Consider the following 19,556-nt stretch of genomic DNA (forward strand, 5'->3'; position numbering starts at 1 on the left):
TACAATATCACTCTTTATCTTAAAAAGTAAAGGGAACCAGGGGTTAAGTACACAGAGCACCTAAGTCCTTCGGGTAGTTTAGTGTCAGCTCTACAAAGTAAGCTTTGGCTTCCTGGCACCATGAGGCTCAATCTTCCGGAAGTCTTCCAGAAGGCAGGTGAGGAGGATGAGGCAGCCCTCCCTCCTCAGTCACAGTCACAGGCTGGCCTCGGGCTGGACAGGAGATGGCAGATGACAGCCAGACAATATTATCCAAGGGCTATTTACAGGGGGCTGTTCCTGTGATCATTTCATAAACGCTACTTCTGGAATCTCTCCCTTGGCCTGCAGAAAGAGAAAAGGTGAGTCAAACGACCGCTTTCCACCTGCCTTCCCAGCTCTTGGGACCCCCCTCCTGGCTGTCCTGGAACTTTATATAGACCAGGCTGGCATCAAACTCAATCGGGCTGCCTCTGCCTCCCAAGTGCTGGGATGGAAGGTGCACACCACCACACCCAGCCTTATTTGACCCTTTGAAAAGCTCAGATCCTGTTTTTCAGCCACAAAATTCCCATTCCCTACCTTGAGATGAGTGAAGGCCTGAGCAGATCTGGTGTAGTCCCAGTTATTGTCTTGAAGGCACCTGGAGTGGGATTGACACAGGAAGCCATATGAAAACCAACTTCAGTCCTTCTGACCACACACACACACACACAAAGGGCACTCTAGAGTCCATCCCATGGAGAAAGTCACCAAAGTTTTCCAAAAAGCTTATACATTGTTACACCACTTACACAAATTAAACATTAAAATGTCAAAATGTACTTTTACACTGGAAGGGAAGGACTTACATAGTTTAAAAACTAATTTGTGTGTGTGGGGGGCTGGAGAGATGGCTCAGAGATTAAGAGCACTGACTGCTCTTCCAGAGGTCCTGAGTTCAATTCCCAACAACCACATGGTGGCTCACAACCACCTGTAATAGACCTGGCACCCTCTTCTGGGGTGTAGGAATATGTGCAGACAGAATATTGTATACATGATAAATAAATAAATCTTTAAAAAAAAAAACCTAAGTTGCAAGCGGGTAAAATGGCGCAGGCTTTTAATCCCCAGCACTCAGGAGGCTGAATCAGGTGGGAATTGCCAAGTCTGAGGCAAACCTGAGCTACAGAATGACTTCTAAGCAGCCAAGGTACACACGGAGACCCTGTCTCAAAACAAAACTATGCTGCAGAGCCACACAGAAAAGAGCTCTGGAACAAGGCATGCACCTATAGTCCCAGATCCCTTGGAATGAGGAGGATCACTGGAGTCCAGCTTTGGTAACTCAGTGAGACCTTGTCTCAAAATGACAAGTAAAAAGAGGGCTGGGGCCGGGCGGTGATGGCGCACGCCTTTAATCCCAGCACTCGGGAGGCAGAGCCAGGCGGATCTCTGTGAGTTTGAGGCCAGCCTGGTCTACAAAGTGAGTTCCAGGAAAGGCATAAAACTACACTGAGAAACCCTGTCTCGAAAAACAAAACAAAACAAAACCAAAAAAAAAAAAAAAGAGGACTGGGCAGCCAGGTGCAATGGCTCATGCCTTTAATCACACCACTCTGGAGGAAGAGGCAGGAGGTTATCTGTGAGTTCAAGGCCAGACAAGTACATAGTGTGACCCTGTCTCAAAAGTACAACAAAAAGAGGCCCAGGAAAATTAGTTCAGTGGCAGAGTGCTTGCCTAGAATACATGAAGTCTAGGTTTAATCCCTAATTCTGCTGGGGGGAGAGAGGAGCAATAGGGAGGTGGGAGGGCAACAATTCATTCTTCATAATTTATGCAGAAGTCTTAGTAGGAATCTTTTTTTTTTTTTTTTTAAAGCACTATTATTCACTGTCAGGCCATCTGTTTCCTCTTGGTCCTATCCATGCTCAGCACTCACTTCTGAGACCACTCGAGGTTCATGCCAGACTGGGTAGAGAATGCTTGCAACATTTCCTGTTGTTCTGGGGAGAGCGTGGGTACTGGGCTGGAAGAAGGTGTGGGTGCAGGCATGGCGAAGGCTCTTTGGATTTCTTCAGGGCTGGCATTCCGCACAAACAATTCATCATTTACAATACATAGCCTTGGGGACAAAGAACATCTTAAATAAATAGACAAATAACTTCACCCTACTACACTGTCTGTTCTCAGATCTGGTTAACATCCACATGGTGCCCATCCCATGTTACCTTTTATCATTTATTCTCAACTACAGACTAGGTGTTTAGGATGATTACTCCCAAACACACTACAATTATATGTTCACTCCCCAACCTACTGATAGTAGTTATTCAAGCTTCATGAACTTCCTACTGCTTTTATATAATTCTGATAACTCCCTCAGGAATAATTTTTTCCAATTATCACACTGCTAGTCTGAGACTGAACCTGATAACCTGATCACTTACCCTGAATTGCTGGCAGGAACAGCAATGAACGTTCTTGTGAAAGCACGTAACGAATCTCGAGACTTCCCATCCACTGCAATGAGAACAGCAGCAATGGCTCCTTAGAGTCACTCAAGCTTGATCTTTACAAAAGGTTCTCTCACACCATGGTATTTGATACAAAGACTGATACCAATCCTAGCTTGGTCAGGTCAGGATGGTTATGTGGACATGGGAACAGAGGTGGGATGAAGAGTAACAGGAACTAAGTCAAGCAACTTGAAAAGTGCTTAGCCTGTGGCTTGGCAAAGTATCTGAAGTCACTTCACTTCCTAAGCACATCTGTGTAAGGCTATTGTGAACCTCATCTAACAAAACAAACAAAAAAAAAGAATGTGAGGTTCAGAGGTACTGTAACTTTCCCAAACCCACAAAATAAACACAGGGATGGAAATGGAGACCTGTCTGACTCTTCCATCTACACTGTTCTGGTCCCCAGGTTTTTGTCACACTGCATCTAAGACAGGTAGGATCTAAGATTAAACCAAGATGGTCTGGGTAAATAGAAAGGGATGAGAAGATAGCTGGGAAACTAAAGATAAGGAAAAAGGTTCAGGATTCAAGATTCTTACCTTCCTTGAAGACTCCATTGACAGAAAAACACAGCAATGTGCTCTGAAAGAGGAAAAGCACCAGAAGCAATGGGGTTCCCAACCAGAGCCTGAGCCTCCTCTCCCTATGAGTGCTGAGCCCTCACCCACCCCAGGTCTGGGCTTCTGTAAGGAGAACGTGTGCTTACTGTTTGCGCACTTATGTCTACCACAAAGGAATTGATGTCATGTTGAGTTTTAGGTAACTCATTGAGGAAGGCAACAACGTTGAGACGTGTGTGCTTCAATAGCCGGAACCGCACGGCTGCAAGCAGAAGGAAGAGAAACCAGGGTCAGAGCACACTGGCTAGCTCTACTGACTGTTTCCCATTTTGATTGCTCACAGGAAACACTTACTGGGCTCTTTAAACTTCTTCACGTTTCTGCTGTCTTTGACGTATTCACCTAAGTTGCTTTTGGAAAATAGGAGGGGAAGATGGTGGTGGTCAGAACAGTGGCCTGTATCTTCCAAAGAACCCTGTGTGGTTCTGGGTAGGTTCTGACATGTGACACTCACCGGACAGAGTTCTGGGGGGTGGAAGGAACGGTTAGCGAACAACAGGCGCCATCATGGTAGGCATCCAGGAGACCCTGGCGGTCTCCTGAGTCATAAATTGCGTAGTACCTGTAAGGAAAGTAAAAGGTAGACTCTAAGTTCTGTGTCTGAAAGCAAGGGGACACAGTGGTGAGCTATGTACAGGCCAGTCACTATCCCCAGCCCTAAGGGCTCCTGAGATACTCACTGCTGCAAGAAGTGCAGGACCAAACTCTTTAGGCTCTCTGTTCCAAAATAGCTTCCCTGAAATCAAACAAGATATTAGGAACATAGGACCAATATGCTTCACACTCATGAGTTTCTAATTCTGTCCTCAAAATCTGACCTTGCAGGGTGGTAGCACTGTGGGGGCTTCAACATCAAAGGCAATTGGAGGGGGTAGCTCATGGCCATCCTGTGGAAAAAAGTGAATGTAACATGTGAAACAGAAGAAAGACTTCATTTGTGAGCACAAAGAAAACCTAAGTGTGAAGGGTCAGAAGTCAATCATAAAAAGACATAGTGTGCACAGGAATCTCATGAGAACTTTTCTAGGACGATGGCTACCACTGTTAGCAAATTCTCAAAGGGATCTACACATCCGCTCTGGTGGTCATAAAACAGAAGGAAGACCTTGGTTGTGCTTGTTAGAAGAGAATGAAGTGTTAAACTTACCAGGCGTAATAACTTGGGAAATCGTTCGCGAATGGCGCTGTCAAGAACGGGACAGAAGTAAGTGACGCTTCAGAGCCATCATGCCTCCTGGGCTGCTCTAGGAGCAAATACACCAAAAACCCGAGGAACAGCCCATCCCATCCTGCTCATTGCCCACTCCTTCCCAGCCTGCACTCGGGGACAAGAACCCCCATTCCCCTCCTCACCAGGGGCACCCCTTCTGGACTGCCTTGAAGGCTGGCTGTTTCTTCTCTGATCCCGAGTGCCAAAGGAGGAACACTCTCAGCCCAGGCTTTAAGCCTAGGGCGCCTTCCCCACCTTGCCCCCCTTACCTTCCACCTACTCACCTGTGCAGCCCCGGGAGGAGGGAATGGGGTGGGAGCCCAGGGGCTCCGCTGCCTCAACAGGTATCCACCAGTTCTGCCAGGTCTGGCCTTGGCCAAGACCAGAACACACCACAAGTATGGCACAGGATGTTGGGGCAGGGAGATGAGCAAGACAGGGCTCAAGAGGAAAGAAGGCAAGAACAGAGACTAAGGGAAAGGAGGAAAGAAGAAGAGAAAGGTAGGCAGGGCAGGGACAAGAGAGAGATGAGGAGATAAGCAGAGGAAGCAAATCAACAAGAGACAGAACTGAAGGCAAAGACACTTAGAGAAGAATGGGAGAAAGAAAGACCTCCTGATACAGTCCTTTCCTTCACCTGCCCTTTTTCTGTGGTTCCAAGGTAGAAATGGAGAACAAATCCTATTATAGTGGTTTGTAGTCACTGTTGGCCAGGTCTCTGTCTGCTCCCTGGGTCCCGGTCTGAACTGGGCGTGGGAGGTAAAGCAGCCATGGGGCCAGGAGACCTCCCTCAGAAGACATGAGGGTTCAGGCCCCTGCCGAGTTGGGGGGGTGAGGGTCTGTGCCCCACCTCAGTTGGCCCCCAAGTTTTCTCCTGATGGCCCCTCTGCGACTGTGCCTGTCTTAGGTTGTTCCTTCCCTGAGGAATCTTACCCGTCTCTGGCTAACCAGCCATCCTCCGGGGCCAAGCAGGGTGATGTGAGGTATGCAAGTGAGAGAGGGGCAGTGCCCCTGACAGGGTCATTTCTTTGTCTCCTTGGTAGCAGATGCCCCTGTGGCCTCCACGCCCAGCACCTGCCTAGGGATCCCCTCGCCTGCTGGCGGGGCCCCGGCTTTGGTCACATCTTAGGGAACCCAGGTTTCTTCTCCAGGTAGGGCCCAGCTCACAGCACTGGGCCAGAGAGACCAATAGCATGGTACCAGCCTCCAAGAGGCATCAACCTCAGCATGGGCAGGAAAGACCAGGCCACAGCCTTGGGAAAGTAGATCATGAGAAGAGTCCCTCTTGGCACAATGGCAAGAGGGACCATCAAAGGACAAAAGAGGGAAGGCCTATCTCAGTAGGTAGTCCCAGATAGAGAGGACTTTCTCACACTGAGTACACTAGGCTTTTGGCTGAAGACAATCATGTAGATGGGGCATATATACATAAGACACCCCTACATCAAAACAGAAAATGAGAGGTGCCCTTCCTGGAACAACAGGTAGGGAGATTCTAGAAAAGGCTGTGTTCAAGAAGGAAGGAGAAAGGCCAGAAAATCAGAGAACAGTAGTAGTCAGGTGAGAAGGAAAGAAAGGAGATCTGGGACAAAGCTGGGAGACACAAAGAGGCAGAAAGGAGTACGTGATCCTCCTCCCAAAGGACAGGTGGTTCCAGCTCAGGGCTGCATGTTCTCCTGTAGACGGGCACTGGTCAGGGTGCATTAACTCAGCCTCCCAGGGGGTGAAGGTCCCCAGGAGGGGAGACAGAGGCTACAACTGACCTGATATAGGTGGACTGGTCTTGGAAGTTATCACACATGGGGTTTCTGTCAAGCCACAACTCTTCCAACTTCAACCCTTTTATCTTGTCTAATTCCCACTCAGACTTCAACTGTGAAGGATAAGGAGAGTGCAAAAGGGAAGAAAGAGACCCCAGTAAGGACAGCAACTGGATCTTCATACTCCCAAATGCTATCTAAGTTTTCTTTCTTGACTCCCACCATGGCTAGTCAAATTCTTCTCACCCTCCACCACTGATAATAAAGCCTGCGATAAAGCCAGGGTCAGTGTGATGGCTCAGTGGGCAGAAAGAAATTCTTGCTGCACAAGCCTCACAACCCAAGTTCCAGCCCAAGAACCCACAGTAGAAGAAAAGAACCAACCAAAAGTTGTTCTCTGACTTCCACCCACTCATAATCAGTAACTATTAAAAATAAAAGCATCACTAGGTTATCGGTCCTCACTTCGTTTCCAGAGAGATTTAGGGTCTTTAGATTCGGCGCTTTCTGTACAATGCTGGACATATCATCCAGCTTGTATAGTCTGTTGTTGCTCAAGTTCAAAGACAGTAGCTATGAACAGAACAAAGTTTAGAAGTGTTATCATACATAGTCCAGAGGCAAGTCTGGCCCCTCATCCTACCCTATTTATCCCACTCTGCTTTCTCATGCAAAAATACCTCAGGAATATTCTCTTCAATGATCCGCAGTGTGGCCGCCATACAGCTTCTGCGGTTTAGAACAACATCAATGTTCTGGGCCACCAAACCTTCAGCGTGCAGAAAGAAAAAGAAGTCTGAGAGGGCTTGCCCACACCAATGTTATAAAGACTAACTGTTCCCCGCTCCATCTAGTCAGGACCACTACTGTCAGCCATACCTGGGTCTGAGCGGAGGCCCTTGAGGTCAAGTGCTTGTTGGGAGCCATCATATCGTTCACTCATGACCAGCTAGAGGAAAGAAGATAAGAGTTTAGTGGTCACCGAGGGAGATTTAAAGTCCGATGGACCACTTAAGCCAGCCTCACCTTGAGCTGCTCTATTTGTTCAGGCTTCAGTTCATTCTGTACAGTGTGAGGTGGAGCAGAGGAGTTGATGATGATAGATATCTGAAGAGAAGACAGAAAGGCAAGAGTATACTTGAGGTAAGCCTAATCCCTAGAACTAACATTTAGTCCTTTTTATTCAGTGCATTAGCGTCAACCTATGTGACACCAGGCCCTTTGTCTAACATACCCTTCTGTTTTCTTGATCGTGAATCTTATAGTTTACAGCCTTTAATGCAGAAGCAGTACTGGCATCTTCCACAAAAAACTGGGCCCGTGTGTTTTCATAGTGAAACTGGAGGAAGGAAAAAGAAGAGCATTCAATTTGGAGTCCACGGCCTTTGGCCAGCCTCCTAAGCCTGACTTCACCTTACCTCAATGGGGTTGAAGGGGACACTGCACTTGCTCTGAATCATGCTCAAGAGCCACGTTTTGTCATACTTTTTGCCATAAGGAATCTGGAAGTGAGAGAAAAGGGCAGCACATTTCAGTTCTCCTTTTGTATTTTCTGCCAAGACTGAAAAGATTTCTAGAGCTTTGGGGTAGAGCTCAGAGACAGAAGACACGCTTAACATGGCATGTACGAGGCTCAGTGATAGAAGGCACAAGGCATGCTTACGTGCACAAGGCTGGTAGAGCCCTTCTATCACAAAATTACTGTTTTTTTTTCTCCTAAAGAGAGGACCAGACGTGCCGGGCATTTTGGTGCAGTCTTTAATACCAGCACTTAGGAGGCAGAGGCAGGTGGATCTCTTTGAGTTCCAGGCCAACCATGTCTACAAAGTGAGTTTCAGGACAGCCAGGACTGTTATACAGAGAAACCGTCTCGAAAATCAAAATAAATAAATAAAATAAAAAGAAGAAAAAGAAAGAAAGGACCAGATGTATGGTTTCCATTTGAGATACAAAGATTTCCTTACAATCTTTTCCATATACTTATCATCCCTTGCAAGATGGCTCAGACAACATGGCCACACATCAAATATATTAATTCTAAATCCTAAGATATTATGTGTACCTTACTGCCCCGTAGAAACTCCACAGCCACCTAGAACCACTCTTAGCTTAAGTGTTACTCTACCTCCTGACCATACTTAGCAGATTCCCCTTCCACTTATCACTGTGCCTATTTCTCAACTCCCTTCCTTAACCCTGTTCTTAGAATTATTTCTAACATTATCTTAGAAAGGGTGGACAAATGTGATACTTGATTGTTGAGTAAACATTGGAGAAAATGGATTTGAGGGGCTGGGAGCAGGTGTCAAACACCTTTACTGAGTTCAGTCCCGTTTCATGAATCATGTAATCTCCCAAGGTACTCACTGTAATCTTGAACCAGTTCTTGGTGGTCCCATCTTGGCTGGTACCAGCCCCTGCTCTCTCTGGAGGAGCTCTGTCTCTCCTTACAGTAATATGAATTCGATCTCGATCATGCCAAGTATCCCCCCGACGGTTAGGCCGGTTGGCATAGGGGTTGCTGTTGGGAAGCAGAATTAAATTTCCATAAACACTAGGAAAGATGAACCTGTCCTGCTAGTGAAACTACAACTACTAAATTGGTCTGGTCAAGTATCACTTTACAAAGTAAGAAGAGAAACAACAAAGACAACAACAGGACTATATAATTCAGTAGGCCACCATTTAAAGCAGAGCAATTAGTCACTTACTATCTTACTCGGGGGCCATCTTGGGGATCATTCATTGCCACATCTCCATCATCTTCCTCAAACCGGGAAGACCGTACACCAGAACCACCTCTTCCAGACCGACGATTCCCCTCACACTTCCATCGGAAAGGCCCGCGGCCTTTCTTTCTTCTCTGAGGGAAACTAACACGGTCATCATGCTCTGAAATTGAAAACAGATACAGAAATTAGTAATACATCAGTGGTCTTAGTTACCTTGGTGTGAGCACTCTGTATTACTGGGAAAGACAGATACTAACTACAAAGGCTACCGCCATATAGAGACGCTTAGGCTCTAGCCAGAGGAAAGAACTTTCTGTAGGACACTGACATCAAGAACAAGTTATTGGAAAACTATAGAGCTACTGAAAAATAAAAGGGTCAAGAATGTACCTCAAGGAACTGGAAAGATGACTCAGTCTTTGTTTTGATTTTTGATACAGGGCTTCTCTTTGTAGCCCTGGCTATCATCCAACTCAGACATCCATCTGCCTCTGCCTCCTGAGTGCTGGGATTAAAGGCGTGCGCCACCACCGCCTGGCAAGATGACTTTTTTTTCTTAATTTATTCTTCTCTATCCCGACCATAGTTTCTACTCCTTCCACTCCTCCCAGTTTTCCCCACTGCCCCCCAATCCACTGCTCCTCCATTTCCCATCAGAAAAGAGCAGGTCTCCCAGTGATGTCAACCAAACACAGCATAACAAGATGCAGTAAGACTAGACACAAAGCCGGGCAGTGGTGGCACATGCCTTTAATCCCAGCACTCAATAGGCAAAGCCAAGTGGACAAGCTGAGGAATTGGCAAGGTGGCTTGTTCTGGTTCTCTGATCTTCCAGTTCACCCCAATACCTGGCTCACAGGTTTGATTTTATTAATAAGACTCTCTAAGATTCATGCTACAGATCTCTGAGTTCAAGCCCTGCCTGATCTACAGAGCAAGTTCCAGGACAGGCTCCAAAGCTACTCAGAGAAATTCTGTCTCAAAAAAACAAAAAACACCAAACACCCACCCCACCACCACCTCCCACCCCCGCCAAAAAAGAGAGTAGGCACAAACCCTCATATTAAGGCTTGCCAAGGCAACCCAGGAGGAGGAAAAGGACCCCAAGCGCAGGCAAGAGTATCCGAGATACTCTAACTCCCACTGTTGGGAGTCCCATAAAAACTCCAAGCCAAACAACAACAACACACATGCAGAGGACCTCGTGCAGACCCATGCAGGCCTCATGGTTGCTGCTTTAGTCTCTGTGAGCCCCTATGAGCCCTGCTTAGCTCATTCCGAGGGCCATGTTCTGGTGGTATCCTCAACTCCTCTGGCTCCTACAATCCTTCCTCCCCCTCTTCCATGGGGTTCTCTGAGTTCTGCCTAATGTTTGGGTGTGGGTCGCTACATCTGCTCCCTCCAGCTGCTGGAGTAGTCTCTGATGATTACTGAGTGAGGCATCTCATTCTTAAGAGCACTAGCTGCTCTTCTAGAGAAGCAGCTTTGATTCCCAGCACCCACACTGCAGTGCACAACTGTCTGTAACTTCATTCCAAACACAGATGTATAAGCAGGCAAAATACTCAGATACATGAAAAATGAAATAAAAGGAAAAGGAAAAAAATGTAGAGTGCTTGCCTAGCACACTCAAAGACCTGGGTTTGATCGCCAGCATCGCCTCAAAACAAACAGACAAAAACAATAACAAAAAAAAAAAAAAAAGCATTTTTTCATTTGGATATGGTAACCCATGCTTATATACCAGCAGCTGGGAGGTAGAGGCAGGAGAATCAGGAGTTCAAGATCATTTGTCACTACATACCAAATTTAAGACCAATCTGGGCTGTCTTAAAAAAAAAAATAAAGTTTAAAAGGGCGGGGGGTGGGGGGGTGGAGGATTCTCTCCACAAGTTCATATGAACAACCTTAGAAATCAGTGGGTTAGAGGCTGAAGAGATGGCTCGATATTTCGAGTAGCTGCTGTTCTTGTAGAGGACCCAGAGTTGGTTCCTAGCACCCACGTGGCTGCTCACAACTGTGCTCTACAATGTGGATGCTGGGAGTCAAAGCATCCTCTGGTCCTCTTAAGTCATTTCTCCAGCCCCCTGAGGTACACTCTTGACCCTTTTGTTTTTCAACATCCCTATAGTTTTCCAATAACTTGTTCCTGATGTTGTCCTATTAAAAAGTCCTTTCCTTTGGTCTGGGCACAGGTGTCTATATGGAGATAGCCTTTGTAGTTAGTTCCAGGGGATCCAATACCTTCTTCTAGGCTCTGCAGGCACCAGATACACACATGCAGGCAAAATATCCAGACACAGAAAATTAAAATGAATTCATTAAAATTAAATGAATAAATCTTTAAAAGAAAGAGTAATGAAAGGTGAATATATCACAATACATTGTGTAGATGTATGAAATTGTCAAAAAATTATAACGTTAAAGAAAGTGAAACAGAAACCAGTTCCTACATAAAAAAGTAAAATGTGGAAATGTAACCCCACCCCTGAAAACCACTTGAAATTTTTGATCTTTTGCCTATACATACAAATGATGGCCACAGAGCAATTGTGGGAAATAACTGTAATCCCAGCAATTGGGAAGTGGGGGCCTCAATTATACAAGAGTTCAAGGCTATCCTGGACTACATGAGATCCTGTCTCAAAAAATAAAAAATTCTTACAAATATGACCTATTTTAAAACCTAATAACAATCACCACCTCTTTGCTCTCAAACTGTTACTCTGAATTTGGGAAATGCTAGTTTCTTTGAGCAGAAATACCCTGCACTTCACAGGACTTCTAGATTCAGGGTCTGGTGGCAGTTACACATCAGGGTCCTGAATGTTCCCTAATATAAAAACTGTTGTCTGAAGCAGGGGGATCGAAAGTTCCAGACCAGCTAAGACCCCGCCTTAAAAAGGAAAACAAGGGGCTGGAGATGGCTCAGTGGTTAAGAGCACTGATGACTGCTCTTCTAGAGGACCTGGGTTCAGTTCCCAGCACCCACAGGGCAGCTTAAAACTGTCTGTAACGCCAGTTCCAGGGGACCTAAAACCCACGGCAAAACACTAATGCACATAAAATAAAAATAAAAAAAAAAAAAAAAAAGGAAAATAAGCTAGATATAGATAGGGACACACAACTTTAATTCCAGGAATTTACAGAGGCAGGTAGATCTCTGTGAGTTTTCAAGGCCAGCCTGGACTACACAGTGAGTTCCAAAAACAGTCAATGCTACACACTGAGACCTTGTCTCAAAAAAAGAGAAAGAAAACGGTAAATAAATAAAACCAAGTTTAGTAGTACACTGTTTTTAAGGCAAGAGGATAAGAGGCTGAAGGTCATCCTCCCATATGTAGAGTTTAAGACCAGACTCTCTCTCTCTCTCTCCCCCCGAATGTGTGTGTGTGTGTGTGTATGTATATATATGTGTATTTATGTATGTATGTATGTATGTATGTATGTATGTATATATATTCATGTATGTGTATATATATGTAGACACATACACAAAAGGAGGGCTGAGGATACAGCTCAGTTGATAAAGTACTTACCTCTCCTTCACACACACAAAAAGATCACAAGGCTGAGGCTGAGGCAGGAGAATTTGAAACTTCAAAGTCACTTCAAAGTCACTCTGGGCAATTCAGTGAGACTATCTCAAAAAAATAACAACAAGAAAGGATGGGAATATAGCTCTGTGGGAGAGGACTGCCTGGCATATGCAAGGCCCTGTGTTCAACTCCTAGCACAAAATAAACAAGTCTGTGAGGCAGGTATGTATACCAAACTTGGGAAGCTGGTACAGAAAGACTGACTATGAGGCCAGCCTGGGGCACTAAGGCTGACCCTGTAAGGGAGAGTTAGTCTTTCCCCAGGGATGAACTCCCTAAATGGTCATCCAATCCCAAATGGTCAGCCTTAAAAACAAGTACAGCAAGCAACACTAAATGGACTCAGCAGGTTGTATGAATTTGGGGAGAGGGGAGACATGGAAGTGACTGAAGGGAGGAGATCATGTTAAAACACACACACACATACATACATGTATATGTATATTGGGTTTACGAGACAGGGTCTCTCTGTGTAGCTGTCCTGGAACTCACTTTATAAACCAGGCTGGCCTTGAACTTACAGAGATCTGTCTGCCTCTGCCTCCTAAGTGCTGGAATTAAAGGCATGTGCCACCACCACCCAGCATATAATGTCATATATATAATTTTATTTATTTATCTTGCTTTTTTTTTTTTTTTTTTTTTTTTTGAGACAGGGTCTCTCTGTGTAGCTTTGGAGCCTGTCCTGGAACTCACCAGGCTGGCCTCGAACTCAGAGATCCATCTGCCTCTGCCTCCCGAGTGCTGGGATTAAGGGCGTGGGCTGCTACCGCCACCACCAACCACCACCACCACCACCACCACCACCACCACCACCACCACCACCACCACCACCGCTCGACTTTATATAATTATATTTTAATTAAAATAAAGGTTCACTGGGGCGAAGATTTTTCAGGCCCTGGATAAATCAGCACCACACAAACACAAAAAGGTTCATAACTTCTAAAGAAATCTACCTAACATCTAGCGTCCTGTAAACAATGACCCTAGAGAAAAGAAATACATGAAGAAACAGTGCAACTGAGGTTCACTAAAAAATCTTCACTTTCAGTCACTGTGTTCCAGGCACTTGATAGAAATGATCTCATTGACAGACACACACACACACACAAACTTGGGGAGGTTTGTCAGGTACCCACATGAAAGAGGCGGAAAACAAGGCCCAAAGTTTAACTCACTCGGGGTTAGCACAGCCAACTCCAGATTCAAACCTCAGCTGTTATACTGTCCTAACCACCACGATGAATAAATAAGTCAGGGTAGCTGTTAGGACTAGAAAACTGGTAAACATTCAAGGAGCAAGCTGCAAGACCGACTGATCGCGTTTAATATAAATATATATATATAGGGCACCAGAGCAACCCACGAGCAAGGGACTACTGACTCACATTTAAAGAGTCGGGCCGCCAAACTGAATTGACAGGCACCAACCACCCTCAAAGTTCAAAGGAATCTTGTCACCCCACCCCTGAGCCACAGGTCCTCCTCCAACGCCAGAATCCGGGCGACTCCTGAGCCCCCGGGTCCCGCGGCGCCCCGTGCCCCCTGCCCGCGCGGCCACCGCTGCCCACGGACGCAGAGCTCCTCGCGGCCTCCCGCCCCCGGGCTTGCGGCCTAGGCCGGGGCCGCCCACTCCGGCCCACCGCGCCGCCTCCCGGCCCGAGGCCCCGCACTAACCGTTGTATGACTTCCCTCCGTCCGCCATGGCACAGGCAGGTACGGGGGCGGGCTCCGGCGCAGAACCTGACGCCACAAAACGCCCGGAAGCCTCGGCGCTCAGGACAGAAGCTCTCCTACGACCGGCGCCACCGCATTTATCCGGCGAAGCACGTCGCGCGCCGCCGACGTCCCCAGGATGTGGGCGGTGCCGCGGGGCGGGGACGCGCTCTCTGCCTCTGCGCAGAAGCAGGGCTGCCTCGCGGGGGCGGGGCCAGGCCCTCCGAAGCCCGCCCACGGCCGGAGCTCCGGGCGCGATGACTTGCTGGCCCGCCCCACCTTCGAGCTTCTCCACTGTCCCGGCTGCTACTGGTTTTGCGCTGGAGCTGAGCGGGCGGCTGCAGCCCTGAACTCAGAGGAGCAGGGACGAGGGCCACACAGAAGAGTGGAGACCTGGCCTCCAAGTGGGAGTAACGGCTCACAATCCTCGCCAGTGAGATCCCGGCAGCTTGTAAGTCGCAGCTCAGTTCCTTGCCAGCCGCAGGCCTTTGCCCTCCCAGCTTTCCTCGCCTCTACGGTGGATTATGACGAAATAGAAAAATGGAATGTAAGCTCCATCGAAGCAGGAACCTTAACTAATGCACAGCTTTTCTTCCTTCACACGCCTGGCTCAGTATCACGCCAAGTGTGAAACCCGTGTGAATTAAACGAAATCCTGTTCCTTGTAGTCCTCCACAAATTGCCGGATCAAAAAAGAGCATCAGGCCGCGAATGATGGCACAGGCCTTTAATCCCAGCATTTGGGTGGCAGAGGCAGGTGGATCTCTCAGTTTGAGGATAGCCTGGTCTACATAGAACTTTCCAGGACAGCCAGAGCTATGTAGAGAGATCCTGCTTCAAAACAAAACAAAAACCAAAAAACAAGAAACCAAACAAACTGGGCAAACAGCCTGGGAGTTTTGGACAACAGCATTGTCCACATAGAGAATACAGGGACATCCAAAGCTACACAGCGAGACCCTGTCTCAAAACAAAAACACCTGTCAGGGACATAGTGAGCATTGGTCTTTACACTCAATGACCTAACCATCATCCCTATTAGATAGACCCATGTCAGCTAGGTAGGCAGGAAAGTCACTAGCAATGATTGAATTCCCGTTTTCTCCCCCCCCCCCCAAACTGGGTTTGTCTGTGTAGCCCTAGCTGTTCTACAACTTGCTCTGTAGGCCAAGTTGGCCTCAAGCTCAGGAGATCCACTTGTCTGATTCCAGAGTACTGGAATTAAAGGAGTGAGCCACCACTGCCCTGTGATTGAAACTTTTAAATGGCAAACCCAAGAGCTCTTATAGGAAGTGACCTTCAGTGTTTGGCTAGGGCTATTATGTATGGCCTGAGGTTCCTGGGATCCAGATGCTGCTGGGGGGAGGGGGTAAGCAAATGGGACACCCTTAGGCATGGAACAATGACTTCAATTCTAATCACTTAGGACAAAACAGCTCATTAACATCCCTTCGAGGGTGGGTTAAGTGGGTCACCTCCATTTTCCAGTGGCTGGTTTGGATTTTTTTTTATATTGATTTATTATTTTTTTATTTTATATTCACTGATGTTTTGCCAGCATTTGTGTCTGTGTGAGGGTGTCAAACTCTGGAACTGAAGTTAGACAGGTGTGAGCCACCATGTGAGTGCCAGGAATTGAACCCAGGTCCTTTGGAAGAGCAACCAGTGCTCTTAACCACTGAGCTGTCTCTCCAGCCCTGGTTTGGATTTTCTAAGGGTCTTAGAAGGTGCCAAAAGCTGGGTACAAATTCTCTTCTGCTCCCAGCAACAGAGGTCTTGCTTCACTCAGTTCAAGATCAAGGCTAAGTGATAGAATACAGATGAAAACAAGCCCCAACACTGCTGGAGACAGTCCTGGAAGTTACCACCCAATGATGAATTCATTTGGCTCCAGGTCAAAGGAAATTCTGCTAATGAAGTGCTTTCTAGGAGGGAGTTATGGATACAAAGCCCCAAAGCCACCCTGCTTATCAGTGGGCCCTTCAGAGCCGCCAACTCAACCCTTTTAGTTCTGTATTGGGCACGATCCCACGCAGAAACGACACATCACTAATGAGGCTGACAGTCTTGCTGTAATTGGGAGGAAACAGGCTGCAGCACATTTGGCAGATTGAGAGTCACCAGTAGCCAAAGTCAGGTTTGTGCAGGCAACTGAAGGGCTCAGAGCCCCCTCACCTCACATGGTGAAGAGAGGAAGGCAGTCAAGTTCTAACCCGATGGTAAAGTTGGTCCCTGGGATAGTTTTGTCTCCTTGCCTCATTCTCAAGGAGGCAAGGAGGGGCATTATCTCCCCTTGCTGCCAAAGGTACCTTTGGGGGAGGCTGGTCAGATTTTATAAAAATCTCCTAGTGGAGACAACCTCCTCTACTGGCCCCAAGCTGGCTTCTGCTCCCAGCCACTTCACAGCAGAGTCCAAATACAGAACCAGTGTGTTTCAAGGGCCAGAGTGGCCAGAGACAAGGGTGGGGAATCAGGGACACTGGCCATTCTTAGCAGTTCCAAGGAAATGGCCTTTCTCCCAACCACCCTACACAGGCTCAATGGCAGAAGTGGCCACCTGCCTTCCCAGGAGGGTCCCAAACCCTCCATGGAGTGTCTCAGAGTGAAGGAGGGTTCAGGCAAGGAAGACCACAAAGATGATGAAGAAGACGATGAGGATGAGGAAGATTTTGACCATGAGCCACCGATTGGAGGTGACTGACTGGAAGTACTTGAGGATCTCTGAATGGGCGGCCTCAACATCCAGCTGGGCTCCAAGCACGTTCTCATCGATCCTGGAAACAGCCAGGAGAGAAAAAAGGACATTGGATTAAAAAGAATGCTGATGACATCCATTTATTGATATGAAAAGTTGATCACAATGTGTGGAAGTAAAAAAATGTTTCATATTATGTGATCTCTTTTGTGTGCATGTATGAGTATATACAAGTTTTTTAGGGTAGTAGACTATGCTTGGCTCTAGTTTGAAAACTTTCTGCCAGTTATTAGCTTATGACTGAGTAATTTAACCAAAATCTTATTTTCCACATCTGAAAAATGAGATTGACATAAACCCTACCTCCTTTTATGAGGTTTCAATTTTCAGTGAGTTAAATATGAGTCCCCCAATCCATATGAACACCCAAATACTGTCATTTTGAATTACTAGCATTTACTGATTTTCTTTAGGTAATGAACATTACATTGTTTTGTTTTGGCTTTTTGTTGTTGTTGGTTTTTGGGGTTTTCGAGACAGGGTTTCTCTGTGTAGCCCTGGCTGTCCTGGAACTCACCCTGTAGACCAGGCCTGCCTCTGTGTCCCAAGTGTGAAATTAAATATGTGTGCCACCACCACCGGTGCACATTGTTATAATGGGGGTAAAGTTCAGACCACTACAGTAAGAAAATTCTGGTTGAGGGATGGGGACAACTTAATCTAGACAGGAACTCAAAGAACAATACAAACCTCACATCCAGAGAGCATTATCTCTGATGGACAAGTCCTCAGAGGAAGGCTGATTTTGACAACTTACTGAGGCAAACAAAACCTTTTGCAGCCAATCTAACATGTACAATCCTAAAACCCAAATATTGTGGCTGGGTAGAAAGCTCAATAGGAAAAGTGACTGCTTGGCAACCAAGAGGATCTGAATTTGGATCCCAGTACCGACATAACAAGCTGGCCATGGTCTTACCTGTGTCTATAAACACAGCACAGTGGGTAGGTAGATAAAATAGGAAAAAGCTGGTTTTTGCTGGCTGCCTGAAAATACTCAAGTTTTCAGGCTAAGGGAGAGATCCTACCTCAAAAGAAGAGAGTAATTAATAGAGGACATCTTATGCCCTCCTCTGGCCTACATCATACAAAACACACACACACACACAGAGAGAGAGGAGAGAGAGAGAGAGAGAGAGAGAGAGAGAGAGAGAGAGAGAGAGAGAGAGAGAGAGAAAGGGAGAGAATTTAAAACCCAAATACTGTCCTATGTCACAAGATGTTTCAGACACCGTGCCTACCTATAAGGCATGGCAATCCACTAGGATTGTACTGCCTAGTGACATAAAAGCTATTTTAGCTTGTGTAACTACATTCTGTGATTTGTAAAATCATCTAATGACAAAATTTTCAAAACATAATCCTATCAGTAAGCAATATATGATGAAACACAGCCTAATTTTTGCAGAGGGAAATCCTTGGCCTAGAGTCCTCTAGGAGCTGAGTATAGCCCAGGTAGGTCCTAGCAATCTGGCTAGAAATGGAAAGAATAGTAAGCTTAAGGTCCTGAAAAGACAAGTAACAGGATTAAGTTCATCTCAGCATCCTAAATTCAGAAGCCTGACCTGTGGTTCTTTCTTATGTTCAAGAGGCTGAAATATCAGGTTCATATCTTTTGGCTATAATTATTTTGTTTTTTGAGACAGGTTCTGTGTAGCCCTGGGTCCTAGAAGTTATTACATAGACCAGGCTGGTCTCAAACTCAAGAGACCCACCTCTGAGTACTTGGGATTAAAGACATATGCCACCATGCTCAGCCTTTAATTACATCTTTTTAACGTGAGTACATCTGTTATTGCACAATGAATGAAGCTCATAATGGCAGTTATGAATGGCTTAGCTTAACAAAAATGGACAAACCTTATTAATACAATCTGTACATAAAAGATTATAGAGGAGCTGGGAAAATGGCTCAGCAATTCTGAGGACCTGACTTTGATCCCTGGGGTCCACCTGGTAGGAGAGAAACAACTCCACAGTTGCTGTGCTATGTATGCACCTAAACACACCTGCACACAAATAATTCTGGGTTTGTTTTTTTTGTTTTTTTGAGGCAAGGTCTCACTGTGTAGCCCTGGCTGCCCTAGAACTCACTATATAAACACACAAAGATCTACCTGTCTCCAGAATGCTGGGATTAAAGGCCACTTAAGTGCCACCATACCTGGTAAGATATGTCACAAATAAGATCAGGCAAGGGTGGTAGTACATGGCTTTTAATCTCAGTATTTGGGAGGCAGTCACTCAGAGTTCCACGGTAGTCAGGGCTACATAATGAGACTATGTCTCATTAAAAAAAAAGAAAAAGAAAAAGCAATGGGAAGCACAGAGCAGACTGAAAAAAACCTCACAATCAAGTACATATGACCTGTGTCCGGATGGAGCTTTAAACTATTTTTACATTTATTTTGTGTGTCTGTGTGTATATATGTAGGTGTGCATGTGTCACGGCCCTCGTGGAGGTCAAAGGCCAACATGATGTGAGAACCAGTTCTCTCCTTTCACTGTGTGGGTTCCAGGGATCAAACTTAGGCCATCAGACTTTATAGCAAGCACCCTTACCTGCTGATCCATCGCATAGGCCCCTGCCTGGAGTTTTTAATTCAAGAGGAAAAGAAGCTCTGACTGAGTATGTAACTCGGTGATAAAACACTGACCAGCATGTATAATGTCCTGG

At 46.2% G+C, this 19,556-nt stretch overlaps 3 protein-coding genes across 4 annotated transcripts in view; 1 reads left to right on the forward strand and 2 right to left on the reverse strand.

The window, feature by feature from the left end:
- On the reverse strand, nucleotides 1–14,273 carry Nxf1 (nuclear RNA export factor 1). Its single transcript, XM_028857969.2, has 21 exons — nucleotides 14,086–14,273; nucleotides 8,786–8,966; nucleotides 8,442–8,595; nucleotides 7,493–7,576; nucleotides 7,309–7,413; nucleotides 7,101–7,181; nucleotides 6,954–7,023; nucleotides 6,755–6,843; nucleotides 6,540–6,647; nucleotides 6,078–6,187; nucleotides 4,252–4,288; nucleotides 3,923–3,991; nucleotides 3,785–3,840; nucleotides 3,559–3,666; nucleotides 3,399–3,454; nucleotides 3,191–3,306; nucleotides 3,024–3,066; nucleotides 2,413–2,485; nucleotides 1,905–2,087; nucleotides 562–622; nucleotides 1–324 (listed from the first exon to the last, which is right to left on the reverse strand). Exons 1-21 carry the CDS (start codon nucleotides 14,111–14,113, stop codon nucleotides 286–288), a joined length of 1,851 nt encoding a protein of 616 aa, XP_028713802.1. The 5' UTR covers nucleotides 14,114–14,273; the 3' UTR covers nucleotides 1–285.
- Nucleotides 14,244–17,017, forward strand: LOC114683649. The gene is made up of 2 exons (XM_028857974.1): nucleotides 14,244–14,575; nucleotides 16,660–17,017. The coding sequence occupies exons 1-2, from the start codon at nucleotides 14,264–14,266 to the stop codon at nucleotides 16,762–16,764; spliced, it is 417 nt and encodes a 138-aa protein (XP_028713807.1). The 5' UTR covers nucleotides 14,244–14,263; the 3' UTR covers nucleotides 16,765–17,017.
- Nucleotides 16,178–19,556, reverse strand: part of Stx5 (syntaxin 5) — a 16,021-nt gene continuing 12,642 nt past the window's right edge. For both annotated transcript variants that reach the window (XM_037207511.1, XM_028857970.2), the window contains exon 11: nucleotides 16,178–16,898. In XM_037207511.1, the coding sequence (XP_037063406.1) occupies nucleotides 16,739–16,898 (160 nt within the window). In that variant the 3' untranslated portion in view covers nucleotides 16,178–16,738. The remainder of the gene's footprint in view (nucleotides 16,899–19,556) is intronic.

This window comes from Peromyscus leucopus, chromosome 1 (assembly GCF_004664715.2).
Source record: "Peromyscus leucopus breed LL Stock chromosome 1, UCI_PerLeu_2.1, whole genome shotgun sequence".
Classification (NCBI taxonomy): Eukaryota; Metazoa; Chordata; class Mammalia; order Rodentia; family Cricetidae; genus Peromyscus; species Peromyscus leucopus.

Coding starts and splice junctions, on each gene's coding strand:
- LOC114683649 (XM_028857974.1), top strand. CDS start 14,264: ATGTGGGCGGTGCCGCGGGGCGGGGACGCGCTCTCTGCCTCTGCGCAG. Junction 14,576..16,659: donor CAGTGAGATCCCGGCAGCTT/GTAAGTCGCAGC, acceptor CACCCTACACAG/GCTCAATGGCAGAAGTGGCC.
- Nxf1 (XM_028857969.2), bottom strand. CDS start 14,113: ATGGCGGACGGAGGGAAGTCATACAACG. Junction 3,992..4,251: donor TTCCCAAGTTATTACGCCTG/GTAAGTTTAACA, acceptor TTTTTTCCACAG/GATGGCCATGAGCTACCCCC. Junction 3,067..3,190: donor TAGACATAAGTGCGCAAACA/GTAAGCACACGT, acceptor TTCCTCTTTCAG/AGCACATTGCTGTGTTTTTC.